The 13,089-nt window shown below is 37.0% G+C and overlaps 1 protein-coding gene across 3 annotated transcripts in view; it reads left to right on the top strand.

Moving 5' to 3' along the window:
- IPO8 (importin 8) overlaps positions 1 to 13,089 on the top strand; it is a 66,509-nt gene that overhangs the window by 19,025 nt on the left and 34,395 nt on the right. For all 3 annotated transcript variants that reach the window (XM_006069107.4, XM_006069106.4, XM_006069105.4), the window contains 6 exons: positions 1,274 to 1,368; positions 1,806 to 1,890; positions 6,644 to 6,778; positions 7,646 to 7,745; positions 12,475 to 12,551; positions 12,838 to 12,954. In XM_006069107.4, the coding sequence (XP_006069169.2) occupies positions 1,274 to 1,368; positions 1,806 to 1,890; positions 6,644 to 6,778; positions 7,646 to 7,745; positions 12,475 to 12,551; positions 12,838 to 12,954 (609 nt within the window). The remainder of the gene's footprint in view (positions 1 to 1,273; positions 1,369 to 1,805; positions 1,891 to 6,643; positions 6,779 to 7,645; positions 7,746 to 12,474; positions 12,552 to 12,837; positions 12,955 to 13,089) is intronic.

Here is a 13,089-nt window from a genome sequence, read left to right as displayed (position 1 = left end):
ATTACATTTTATTATATTTGTAAGAATGGTGTATACAGATAGTTGTGAGCATGCGTGTGTGCTCAGTCATGTCTGACTCTTGTGACCCATGGACTGTAGTCCACCAGGCTTCTCTGTCCATGGGATTTCCCAGGCAAGAATACTGGAGTGGGTACTGTTTTGATATTAATTTTCACTTAAAATTTCTTAGAAATATTTTGTACAATTTTGAATTTTTTTGTATGGTACATTTTTGCTTAATGCTTCATTTGCTAGATATTTAGCTTGTTATAGGTTTAACTATAAGGATGTAGTTAGATTTCTATGCACATACATGATTATTTTGTTTGGATAACCTCCTTGCTGTGTTAAGGCTTTGACAGATCTTTAGCTAATTAGTAAATTAATTAATAGAAGTAGAGTTGATTCACAATCTTATATTAGTTTCAGGTGTTTGGCATAGTGATTCAGTATTTTTATAGATTATATTCTATTAAAAGTTAGTAGAAAGTAATGGCTATTATTTTCTACTTTGACAGATCTTGAAAACAGCTTTCCAGAAACAGTGTTTGGCTTACACTTTAATAAGCAGTGACTGATACTGTTTTGTTAAATTCTGTTTGCCAGTTTGATAGGTGAAAGATGGTGTCTTATTTTTATCTGCAATAGATGTGATACTATATTTCATCTATCAAATTAACTCAAATAACTAATCAGATTAACTAACTTAAAATACATTAAAATTTAAAAATTATATATAAAATTAAATATATTAATTATATTAAAATATAAAATTATAAAAAATTATAAAATATTTTAAATTTTGAGTTTGTCTCCCGATGTTGTCTCCAGATGTTTCAATATTCCTTCCTTTGTCTATATCTTGTGACGAATTATGTTGAGGTTTAGTTTATACACATGAATGCACAGAAATTAATGAACAGTTCAGTGAATTTTGACAGACTGACACTTGTGTTACTGTCTCCCAGATCAAAATATAGAACTTTTTGGTATCCCAGAGAGTTTCCTTGAGGGATATGATGCTTTGTATTTTGTTTTCTACTTATTTGGGCCTTTTAAAGATAGGAGATAAATGTGAACAGTAGCACTAGTTAGTTGCAGTTTTGCTTGTTTAATTCCTACCTAGCAATCTGTAAAGTAAGAACTTGCATTTGTATGGCAATCTGAATTCATATTTAATATTGCTTAATTCATATCAACATTTATTCTGCCTTTGTTAGTCACACAAACCCTTTCATTGTAGGAATTTTATCTGGGTGTTTTGTCCTCCTAGGAGACTCTGCAGATTGATGAAGATGATAGACCAGAACTAGTCTGGTGGAAATGCAAGAAGTGGGCACTACACATTGTAGCTCGTCTCTTTGAACGGTAATTCTGGTTATTAGATTTACCATCTGTGGTTAGTATCTCAGTATTGGATATAATAAAATTGAATAGGTCCCCTTGATGCTGTATGGTATTTGATCATTTTTCTTTAGAGGGCAAAAAGTTATCCTGTGCTTGTTTTAAAGCAGGCTTCACTGTGATCCTTGGCTTTGAGATCATAATGAGGTGAACAGTCTTCGCTGGGTCTTTCTAGTTTCTGTAAAAAAGGATGGAGAGATGATATTTCTGTCTGAAATTTTAAGTATGGCCTGCAGTCTAAGTGCTGCTTGTCATAATTTCATTTTGGGGCTTGTGAATAAAAGGGAAAGTGTTAGTTTTCTGCCCCAATAGAATGTATCTATCAAAATGTATTTAAACTAATGAGCATGTTTTGTTTACAAAATTCTCAATATTTAAACATTTTCTCTTTGTGTTTTAAGATATGGAAGCCCAGGAAATGTCACAAAAGAATACTTTGAATTTTCTGAATTCTTTTTGAAAACTTATGCAGTGGGAATTCAACAGGTAATAAACTTAACATTTTTAAAATAAAAGGATGGTTACTACTGAAAGTAGTTAAAGTCACTTCTATCATTTAAAAGTAGATTATAAAATATTAATTAATACATTACCTATTTTTAAGGATGAAATGGCAGATCTGGGAATCTAATGCAATGCAGTCAGTTGTAGAAGCAAATGTACTAGGGTAGCTACTGCAAGAATTCCCCTCCCAAACAAACAAACAAAAAAAAAAATTCCCCTCCTTGATGCTGGACTCAGCCCTTTCAAGTATGTTGATTGGTACTTGTACAGCAGTCACCAGTATTAGATCATTTTCTTCAGTTAACTTTCTGACCTCATATCAGTTTCTTACCTGCTATTTCTTGAAGCCTGCACATCTTTGTTTTAAGTTTTTATATCGGAAGATTTACGTAATAGGAATTGATCTATTTCAAGAGGAGTTGAACTCAGAAGTTGACATTCAGCTGAGAGCTTACACATTTTTGTGGAAGTTTGGGAACTTTTCTATACAGTGAAAATTAGGAACTCTTAAGAAACACTCCAAGTTGATTTTAATGTTTACAAACTACAAAGGATAGATGGACATGAAGACTGGATTATCTGTATTGCCATTTGAATTATGAAATTTTTGTTTCTATTTCAACACATGAAATTTAATAATGATTGAGCATTGGCTATATCAGGGCTGTATTAAGGAAACAAAGATTAATCAGACATAGTAAAAGGCTTTAATGATAAAGAAAGGGTTTCTAGATTTTTATCAATCTCTGCATATTAGTCTTCTTTATTGACAGTGATAGAAAGTTAAATACTTAAAACCTGACATCTTATATGGAGTAATTCCTTTTATGGATTATCATTTCTAAAAATTACCTTGCAATGTTTCAGGAAAGCTATGGCTATAATTTTCTCACAAATTATTTTATTGGCCCATTAAGTTTAGTTCAGTACCTCAGTTGTGTTCAACTCTTTGTGACCCCACGGTCTGGAGCATGCCAGGCCTCCCTGTCTATCACTAACTCTTGGAGCTTGTTCAAACTCCATGTCCATTGAGTCAGTGATGCCATCCAACCATCTCATCCTCTATCATCCTCTTCTCCTCCTGCCTTCAATCTTTCCCAGCATCAGGGTATTTTCCATTGAGTCAGTTCTTCGCATCAGGTGGCCAAAGTATGGGAGTTTCAGCTTCAACATCAGTCCTTCCAATGAATATTCAGGACTGATTTCCTCTAGGATTGACTGGTTTGATCTTCTTGCTGTCCAAGGGACTCTCTAGAGTCTTCTCTGACAACATAGTTTAAAAGCATCAGTTCTTCAGTGCTCAGCTTTCTTTATGGTCCAACTCTCACATCCTTATATGACTACTGGAAAAACCATAGCTTTGACTAGATGGGACCATTGTTGGCAAAGCAATGTCTCTGCTTTTCAATATGATGTCTAGGTTTGTCATAGCTTTTCTTCCAAGGAGTGTGCGTGCATGCTAAGTTGCTTCAGTCATGTCTGACTCTTTGTGACCCTATGGGCCATAACCCACCAGGCTCCTCTGTCCAAGGGATTTTCCAGGCAAGAAAACTGGAGTGAGTTGCCATGCCCTGCTCCAGGTGATCTTCCCAATCCAGGGATTGAACCCTCATCTTTTATGTCTCCTGCATTGGCAAGCGGGTTCTTCACCACTTGAGCCACCTGGGAATTCCTTCCAAGGAGCAAGCGTCTTTTAATTTCACATCTGCAGTCACCATCTGCAGTGATTTTGGAGCCCAAGAAAATACAGTCTGTCACTGTTTTCATTGTTTCCCCATCTGTGTCATGAAGTGATGGGACTGGATATCATGATCTTAGTTTTTTGAATTTTGAGTTTTAAGCCAGATTTTTCACTCTCCTCCTTCACCCTCCTCAAGAGGCTCTTTAGTTCCTCTTTGCTTTCTGCCCTTAAGGGCAGTTTGTATTCCATTAGACAGTTTGTATGTCAAATCCTAAAAGATAATGCTGTTAAAGTGCTGCACTCAATATGTCAGCAAATTTGGAAAACACAGCAGTGGCCACAGGACAGGAACAGGTCAGTTTTCATTCCAATCCCAAAGTAAGGCAGTGCCAAAGAGTATTCAAACTACTGGACAACTGCACTCATTTTGCATGCTAGCAAAGTAATGCTCAAAATTCTCCAAGTGAGGCTTCAGCAGTACGTGAACCGAGAACTTCAGATGTTCAAACTGGATTTAGAAAAGACAGAGGAACCAGAGAGAAATTGCCAACATCTGTTGGATCATCTTAAAAGCAAGAGAGTTCCAGAAAAACATCTGCTTTATTGACTATACCAAAGTCTTTGACTGTGTGGATCACAACAAACTGGAAAACTCTTCAAGAGATCGGAATACCAGACCACCTTACCTGCTCCCTGAGAAACCTGTATGCAGGTAAAGAAGCAACAGTTAGAACCAGACATGGAACAATGGACTGGTTCCCAGTTGGGAAAGGAGTATGTCAAGGCTATATAATTGTCAACCGCTTATTTAACTTATATGTAGAGTACATCATGTGAAATGCTGGGCAGGATGAAACACAAGCTGGAAACAAGATTGCTGGGAGAAATATCAATAACCTCAGATACACAGATGACACCCTTATGGCAGAAAGTTAAGAAGAACTAAAGAGCCTGTTGATGAAAGTGAAGGAGAGAGTGAAAAAGCTGGTTTAAAACTCAAAGGTCAAAAAATGAAGATCATGGCATCCTGTCCCATCACTTCATGGCAAATAGAGTGGGGAAAAATGGAAATAGCACCAGACTTTATTTTCTTGGGCTCCAAAATCACTGCAGATGGTGAATGCAACCATGAAATTAAAAGACACTTGCTCCTTGGAAGGAAAGCTGTGATGAACCTAGACAGCATATCACAAAGCAGAGACATTACTTTGCCAACAATGGTCCATCTACTTAAAGCTATGGTTTTTCCATTAGTCACATAAGGATGTGAGAGTTGGACCATAAGAAAGCTGAGGGCGGAAGAATTGATGCTTTTGAACTGTGGTGTTGGAGAAGACTCTTGAGAGTCCCTTGGACTGCAAGGAGATCTAACCAGTCAATCCTAAAGGGAATCAGTCCTGAATATTCATTGGAAGGACTGATGTTGAAGCTGAAACCCCAATACTTTGGCCACCAGATGGGAAGAACTGACTTCTTCGAAAAGACCCTGGTGCTGGGAAAGATTAAAGGTAGGAGAAGAAGGGCGACGACAGAGGATGAGATGGTTGGATGGCATCACCAACTCGATGGACATGAGTTTGAGCATGCTCAGGGAGTTGGTGATGGACAGGGAAGCCTGGCGTGCTGGAGTCCATGGGGTCGCAAGGAGTCAGACATGACTGAGCGATTGAACTGAACTGAAATATATACTTCATTGTTGATACCAGGGTAATCAAGGAGCTGGTCAGCTCTCTCTCTGCTCTTTCCACTGCTATTAAAGCCCCAGTAAGCATCCTAAAATTGAATCCTTCTTATAGTGTGTTCATTAGAGGTTTTCAGCGTCACATAAACATGTGTAAATACACACACATTTAAATTCCATGCTGTTGCATCCATGCTGTGGAAGCCCTTCACAAAATGGCGCTCATGACTGAGCAGCTAAACTGAACTGCATCCATGCCATAAACTGAACCTTGGTTATTTAAGGTATATATTCCTCATATTTTTTAATGTTTTTTTTAAAATCAAAAGCTGTTCCTTTCGTTAGTTGTGCCTCATCTGCTATCTGCACTTCGCATAAACCACAGCCGTATTAGGGAGAACTGTGTTCAATAGCGTCCCTTTTTAGTCTGAATTCCAGAAAGAGTTTCTTGGTGATAGTACTTCTGACAAATTTTATAAACCTGAATTTTATGTGACTTGAACTGAATTCATGTTCTGAATTTATAAATTTTGTACGTGTTTTAAAAGGACACTTTTAAATTTATGCAGCGGTTCAGAGATAAGCTTGCTGTAGTGAAGGACTCTGGAGATCAGGAACCGGATACTTTGGCTGTGTGGTAGTGCAGCCTCCGACATGGGTCATCGCAGTGGCTTTGGGCATGGTTCCTTCCTTAGAAACAGTCTTTTTAAAAAAAAAAAAATTTAAAAACTCAGTTTTGTGTTATTTCTGCAAAGACTTTCCATGGTCTGAGATTATAAAATAAAAATTTCCACACTCTTTTAGTTATTGTATGGTTTCATTTTTTTGTAGCTGTTGAAATATTTTCCCCATCTGGATTTTATTTTGATGTGAAGTTTAGTTAGGGAACTACATTAATTTTTTAGGAGCTACCTAGTCAACTATCCCAGTACTGTTTTCTTTTGAATGACCTTGTTTCTCTTCCAGTTGAAATGCACCTTTATCAAATATTAAAAATCTGTTTATGGTGTCCCTCACTATATGGATATAGTGTTTTCAGTGTTCATTTAGTCAAGTCTATTATTTTACAGTAGTTTTAATTTATTTGAAGAGCTAGTATGTGGAATAGAATATAGACTTATTTTGAATACTTCCACAGGTTAGAAGTAGGGTAAATGGCAGAAAATCACAGTGAGATACCTTTCAGTTCAGTATAACAAGGACCTATCTAAGCTCATGTGCTTTCTCACAAAATATTTATTTCTCTAAAAATCTGTTATTTTTTTTTAATCTCTGTAACCTCTGACTTGATTTTATGTCATGCCTAAAATGCCCCTCCTGTTAACTTTAAAATTGTTTGTTTTCCTATGTTTTCTCTTCCTATTTTCCTGTAGGTACTACTAAAAATTTTAGACCAGTATAGGCAGAAAGAGTATGTAGCTCCCCGTGTTCTTCAGCAGGCTTTCAACTATCTCAACCAAGGAATTGTTCATTCTGTGACCTGGAAGCAGATGAAGCCGCACATACAGGTTAGTGGCAGTGAGCAGCTCTCCGCAATTATCCTCTGGTTAAAAATTTTCTAGACAAGGTCAGTGTTAACTAATCCAATATTTTATATTTAACATATTTTTGTTTTCATTAATAATTTCAGAAGAGTATCTTATGTTTCATATAAAGAGTTTAGAAGTTTAAATATTTGAGAAGAATGAGGCCTTCAAGTTAAATGAGTTGATCTTGGTTGGAATCTCATTTAGCCTCTGTTTTTCCTCTGATACGTCAGATAGTATTTTTCTACCCTCCTTACCTGCAAGTTGCTAGGATCAAATGAGGTATTTTGTATAATAGCGTTTTGAAAACAGTCACCAGGGCTGTAGTTAAGGTAGTGTTCTTTTGTAGGAAATGCAGCCTGATACATGACCATTTTCTTTTGTAGGTTTTTATTTCTTTTTTTAGGTTGTTAAATTCTACAGCAAAAGCTAAAGTTTTCCGTTTGTATCAATTTTACTTAAAGGTAGAATTCAGCATTGTTAAGCATTGATTAATTCAGCATTGATAAGGAACAAATCAATGAAAAGTTATAGACCACTGATAAAGTAATATTTACATACAGATAACTGGATAATTTGAAGAATTTAGGAACTAAATTTTTTCTTCTCAAAGTATGCATTCTTTAATTCTGTAATCTCTAAGACGGTAGCTGAAAAGTAAAGCAAATTCTTTTATCTTTGGAGTCTAGGATAGCTTTTGTTTAGTGTTATCTTATTATAGATCTTAAAGATCTGTTAGAAACATTAATATGACAGTTTGGAAAACTGACTTCCTAAAGCCTTTCATTATTGATATTCCCCAAATATGAATACTCTATATCCATTTATTGGTTTGTTTTTTTCTCTTAGAATATCTCTGAAGATGTGATTTTTTCTGTTATGTGCTATAAAGATGAGGATGAAGAACTGTGGCAGGAAGATCCATATGAGTATATAAGGATGAAATTCGGTAATTGAGATGATTTTATTCTTCATCAGTTCCTGGTTATATGAAGTAATATAACTAAATTTATACTTTTAAGTAGATTTATTACTTTGTGAAATTCCCAGAGTTCTGCTTTGCATGATAAACTCCAAAACTCATGAAAGTTTGATGTTCTGCTGAGCCAGTGGTCTTGAGATGAGAAGCTACTTTATTTATCTAACCCTCTCAAGGATGCTGAAGCAGTATCATCTCTATACAACTCTTTCTATTCTGATGCTGATCTGCAGAGTCCATTCCTTTCTATGCCTTTTGGGCTACACATTTGGGTTTGTTCTTGGTCTGGGAGATCACTTGCGTTTCTGCATATTTTAGGAATGCTCCAATATAGTTTGTGTCCTTATCCTAGGGACTGAATATTCCTCAGGGGAATGAAATACTTATGTTGACACCAGTGTGTGGCCCTGTTCTCTGTGGATTCTTTTAGCCTTGCATCTTCCTGGAAGCTGCTGAACTCTGTAGGTTGCCCAAATTCATTCCCCTTTATTCCCAGTATGAATTAATCACTTCATGCATACTCAGACAGTTAGTATAGGAAGGTGTTACTTGTGTACCGCTCTTTCTCCCACAGTGAAGAAGCTATCTGGGGGCAGGGACTGTCTTCAGTTCAGTCCAGTTCAGCTGCTCAGTCATGTCCGACTCTTTGTGACCCCATGAATTGCAGCACACCAGGCCTCCCTGTCCATCACCGACTCCCAGAGTTTACCCAAACTCATGTCCATCGAGTTGGTGATGCCATCCAACCATCTCATCCTCTGTCATCCCCTTCTCATCCTGCGTTCAATCTTTCTTAGAATCAGGGTCTTTTCCAGAGTTAGTTCTTTGCATCAGGTGGCCAAAATATTGCAATTTCAGCTTCAGCATCACTCCTTCCAATGAATACTCAGGACTGACTTCCTCTAGGATTGACTGGTTTGATCTCCTTGCAGTCCAAGGGACTCTCAAGAGTCTTCTCCAACACCACAGTTCAAAAGCATCAATTCTTCAGTGCCCAGCTTTCTTATGGTCCAACTCTCACATCCTTACATGACTACTGGAAAAACCATGGCTTTGACTAGACAGACCTTTGTTGGCAAAGTAATGTCTCTGCTTTTTGATATGCTGTCTAGGTTCGTCATAACATTTCTTCCAAGGAGCAAGCGCCTTTTAATTTCATGGCTGCAGTCACTATCTGCAGTGATCTTGGAGCCCAAGAAAATAAAGTTTGGTGCTGTTTCCGTTGTTTCCCCACTCTATTTGCCATGAAGTGATGGGGCTGGATGCCATGATCTTATTTTCTGAATGCTGAGTTTTAAGCCAGCTTTTTCACTCTTTTCCTTCACTTTCATCAAGAGGCTCTAGTTTTTCTTCCCTTTCTGCCATAAGGGTGGTGTCATCTGTGTATTGGAGGTTATTGATATTTCTCCTGGCAGTCTTGATTCCAGCTTGTGCTTCATCCAGCCTGGCATTTTGCATGATGTACTCTGAATATAAGTTAAATAACCAGGCTGACAATATATAGTCTTGATGTACTCCCTTCCCAATTTGGAACCAGTCTGTTGCTCCATGTCTGGTTCTAACTGTTGCTTCTACCTGCATACATATTTCTCAGGAGGCAGGTAAGGTGGTCTGGTATTCCCATCTCTTGAAGAATTTTCCAGTTTGTTGTGATCTACACAGGCAAAGGTTTTGGTATAATCAATAAAGCAGAAGTAGATGTTTTTCTGGAACTCTCTTGCTTTTAAGATGATCCAATGGATGTTGGCAATTTGATCTCTGGTTCCTCTGCCTTTTCTAAAACCAGCTTGAACATCTGGAAGTTCTTGGTTCACGTACTGCTTGCTGAAGCCTCACTTGGAGAATTTTGAGCATTAGTTTGCTAGCATGTGAATGAGTGCAATTGTGCAGTAGTTTGAACATTCTTTGACATTGCCTTTCTTTGGGATTGAAATGAAAATTGACCTTTTCCAGTCCTGTGGTCACTGTTGAGCTTTCCAGATTTGCTGACATATTGAGTGCAGCACTTTCTTAGCATCATCTTTTAGTATTTGAAATAGCTCAACTGGAATTCCATTACCTCCACTCGCTTTGTAGTGATGCTTCCTAAGGCCCATTTGATTTCATATTCCAGGATGTCTGGCTCTAGGTGAGTGATCACACCATCATAATGATCTGGGTCATAAAGATCTTTTTTGTATAGTTTTTCTGTGTTTCTTGCCACCTCTTCTTAATACCTTCTGCTTCTGTTAGGTCCTTACCATTTCTGTCCTTGATTGTGCCTGTCTTGGCATGAAATGTTCCCCTGGTATCTCTGTTTTTCTTAAAGAGATCTCTAGTCTTTCCCATTCTATTGTTTTCCTCCATTTCTTTGCATTGATTACTGAGGAGGGCTTTCTTATCTCTCCTTGCTGTTCTTTGAAACTCTGCATTCAAATGGATGTATCTTTCCTTTTCTCCTTTGCCTTTAGCTTTCTTCTTTTCACAGCTATTTGTAAGGCCTCCTCAGACAACTATTTTGTCTTTTGCATTTCTTTTTCTTGAGGATGTTCTTGATCACTGCCTCCTGTAAAATGTCACAAACCTCTGTCCGTAATTCTTCAGGCACTCTGTCTATCAGATCTAATCCCTTGAATCTATTTGTCAGTTCCACTGTATAATTGTAAGGATTTGATTTAGGTCATACCTGAATGGTCTAGTAGTTTTATCTATTTTCTTCAATTTAAATCTGAATTTGGCAATAAGGAGTTCATGATCTGAGCCACAGACAGCTCCCAGTCTTGTTTCTGCTGACTGTATAGAGCTTCTCCATCTTTGGTTGCAAAGAATCAGCCAGTGTGATTTCAGTATTGACCATCTGGTGGTCTATCTTGCTTTATTTTGCATTCTCCATCTGTTCTAGAGCTCTACACTACTTTGCAAGTTCTTGGCACTAGTCTGCATTCAGTGAAATGTTCAAATAAATAATGTTAAAACTAGCATTACCTAAGGCATGCTGAAGGGGCTGTGACCACAGTGCTTTCCTCTTCTTGGGACATGTGTTTCTGGTTACCTGAATTAAACCTACTAGAATAGATGCCAGATTATTGGTCCATGTTGTTTTCACAATGCTTTATGTTTAGTATTATTTGATTTGGTAAGTGAGGAAGTGCCTCTTTCCCTTGGAGACAAAGTACAGGAAAAGCAAAAGTATGAGAAAAGTATTTACCACTGGTTTATCCTTCCATTCTATCATTTCCTTTTCAAATCATGATACATAATGCAAGATTTATTAATTCCCCTTCCTAATGCTTTAATGGGCTTCCCGGGTGGCACTAGTGGTAAAGAACCTACTTGCTAATGCAGGAGACTTAAGAGATGTTGCTTCGATCCCTGTGCCAGTTGATCCTCTGAAGGAGGGCATGGCAGCCCACTCCAGTATTCTTGCCTGGTGAATCCCTTGGACAGAGGAGCCTGGTGGGCTTCAGTCCATAGCACTGCACAGTCGGACACGACTGAAGTGACTCGGCACATGCACAGTGCTTTAAATAGCACAGAATTATTTGCCAATCTTTCTTCTGTCTTATTTAAGGCATTCTTTTTAGTGTTTGGCTTTTCTATACCTGTGAACTTTTATAAGTGCAGTGTATTTGTTTAGCTTTCAGAAAACTACTGTTATTTTACTTACTCTTCATATTAAATAAGAAAGTACCTCAGGTTTTGGAAAATATAATAGTTAAGAGTTCTGTGTGTTACATTTTATTGATTAAAGGAGAATATGGATAACTCAAGACTAGGTTCAGTGTCTTTTTTTCCTTAATAGTTTGCTTCTGTGGACTAGAACGCAGTGGCTAGTGTGTGTATTTTACTTTTAGAAAGCTATTGGGGAAAACAATTACTAGTTTCCTTTTTATATTTTTGTCATGTACAGTTATTTATATGAACAAAATACTTCTAAGTATATTGACTGATATTAATAATGGTGTTTTTAGATTTGGTAAAAACTGAAGGAGAGGGACTTATCTGCCAGTCCAGTGGCTAAGACTCCATGCTCCTAATGCAGGGTGCCTGGTTTTGATCCCTGGTCAGAAAACTGGATCCTACATGCCATAATTAGAAGATCCCACATGCCCCAACAAAGATCAATAATCCCACATGCCACAACTGAGACCCAGCACAGCCAGAGAAATAAATAAATATTTTTAAAAAAACAGACTGAAGAGCTCAGGCCTTGATGTTAAGACAGTCTGGCTGTAAATACTGGCCTAGTCGCTTACTGTGTAATTGTGGACAAATTACTTAACCTCTCTGAGATGCGGTGCTTTCAGCTGTACTGTCTTGTGTGCGTTTGTATGTAATCAGTTTGTTTCTTCTCTTACTGTGTAAGCAACATGGGAACCTTTTTTTGATATTTGTATTCCCAGAGCTTAGAACAGAGCCTGGCACACAGTAAGCAGTAAATAAATTTTTATTGTTTTCTGATAGAGGTAAAGCATTTGTCCTATCCTCAGTGGAACTGTATTGTTTGTTTTAATATGATTATTTAAAAGGACAGCCTATAGAGTTTGATAAATATTGTTGTGTATGAGAGCAGTCATGATATGTTCTTAGCTTATAACCAGTGTTATATATGGACTGTTTTATTTCTTGGTTTTGGAATAGTGGTCAGTCAGGTTTAAACTATAATAAGTAGTTGTATTTTTGCTAACATGGTTTAAACTTTTAAAATCTAAAATCTTAGATATTTTCGAAGATTATGCATCTCCTACCACAGCAGCCCAGACTCTCTTATATACTGCTGCAAAGAAAAGAAAAGAGGTATGTAGTTATTCTTTTTAAATACAAAACTGAAAAGTGACCTGTGTTGATTTGACATTCTAATGAATGCCCTTGTAATTGAAAAATTATGTTAGTAGTTATAATCTGTAACTTAAAAAAATTTTTGTGTCCTCATAAGGGAAAAGGAATATTTTTTCTTAATTGTAATTGCTTGATAGAACACAATAAAATGTCTTTATTTTTGAAAATTTGTACATCATTTTTAATATGATAGTAAAGCAGTGAAAGCTCATGTAGACTAAAGTGGATTCTTCTATTTCTTTAGGTGTTGCCAAAAATGATGGCATTCTGTTATCAAATCCTAACAGACCCGAACTTTGATCCTAGGAAGAAAGATGGAGCCCTGCATGTGATTGGTTCCCTAGCTGATATTTTACTGAAGGTTAAGCTACTCAAATTTAATTTACTTAATAACACTGTGAAGCATAGGCAAATGAGATAATATGAGAATTATGGATAATTTAAAACTTCTGACTCTGCATAATTGAGTTGACTGTAAATATTTTTCTTTCTGTCA

Source organism: Bubalus bubalis, chromosome 4 (assembly GCF_019923935.1).
Source record: "Bubalus bubalis isolate 160015118507 breed Murrah chromosome 4, NDDB_SH_1, whole genome shotgun sequence".
In the NCBI taxonomy this organism is placed as follows: Eukaryota; Metazoa; Chordata; class Mammalia; order Artiodactyla; family Bovidae; genus Bubalus; species Bubalus bubalis.
Note: the sequence above shows the minus strand (reverse complement) of the source record. Positions and strands in the feature narration are given on the sequence as shown.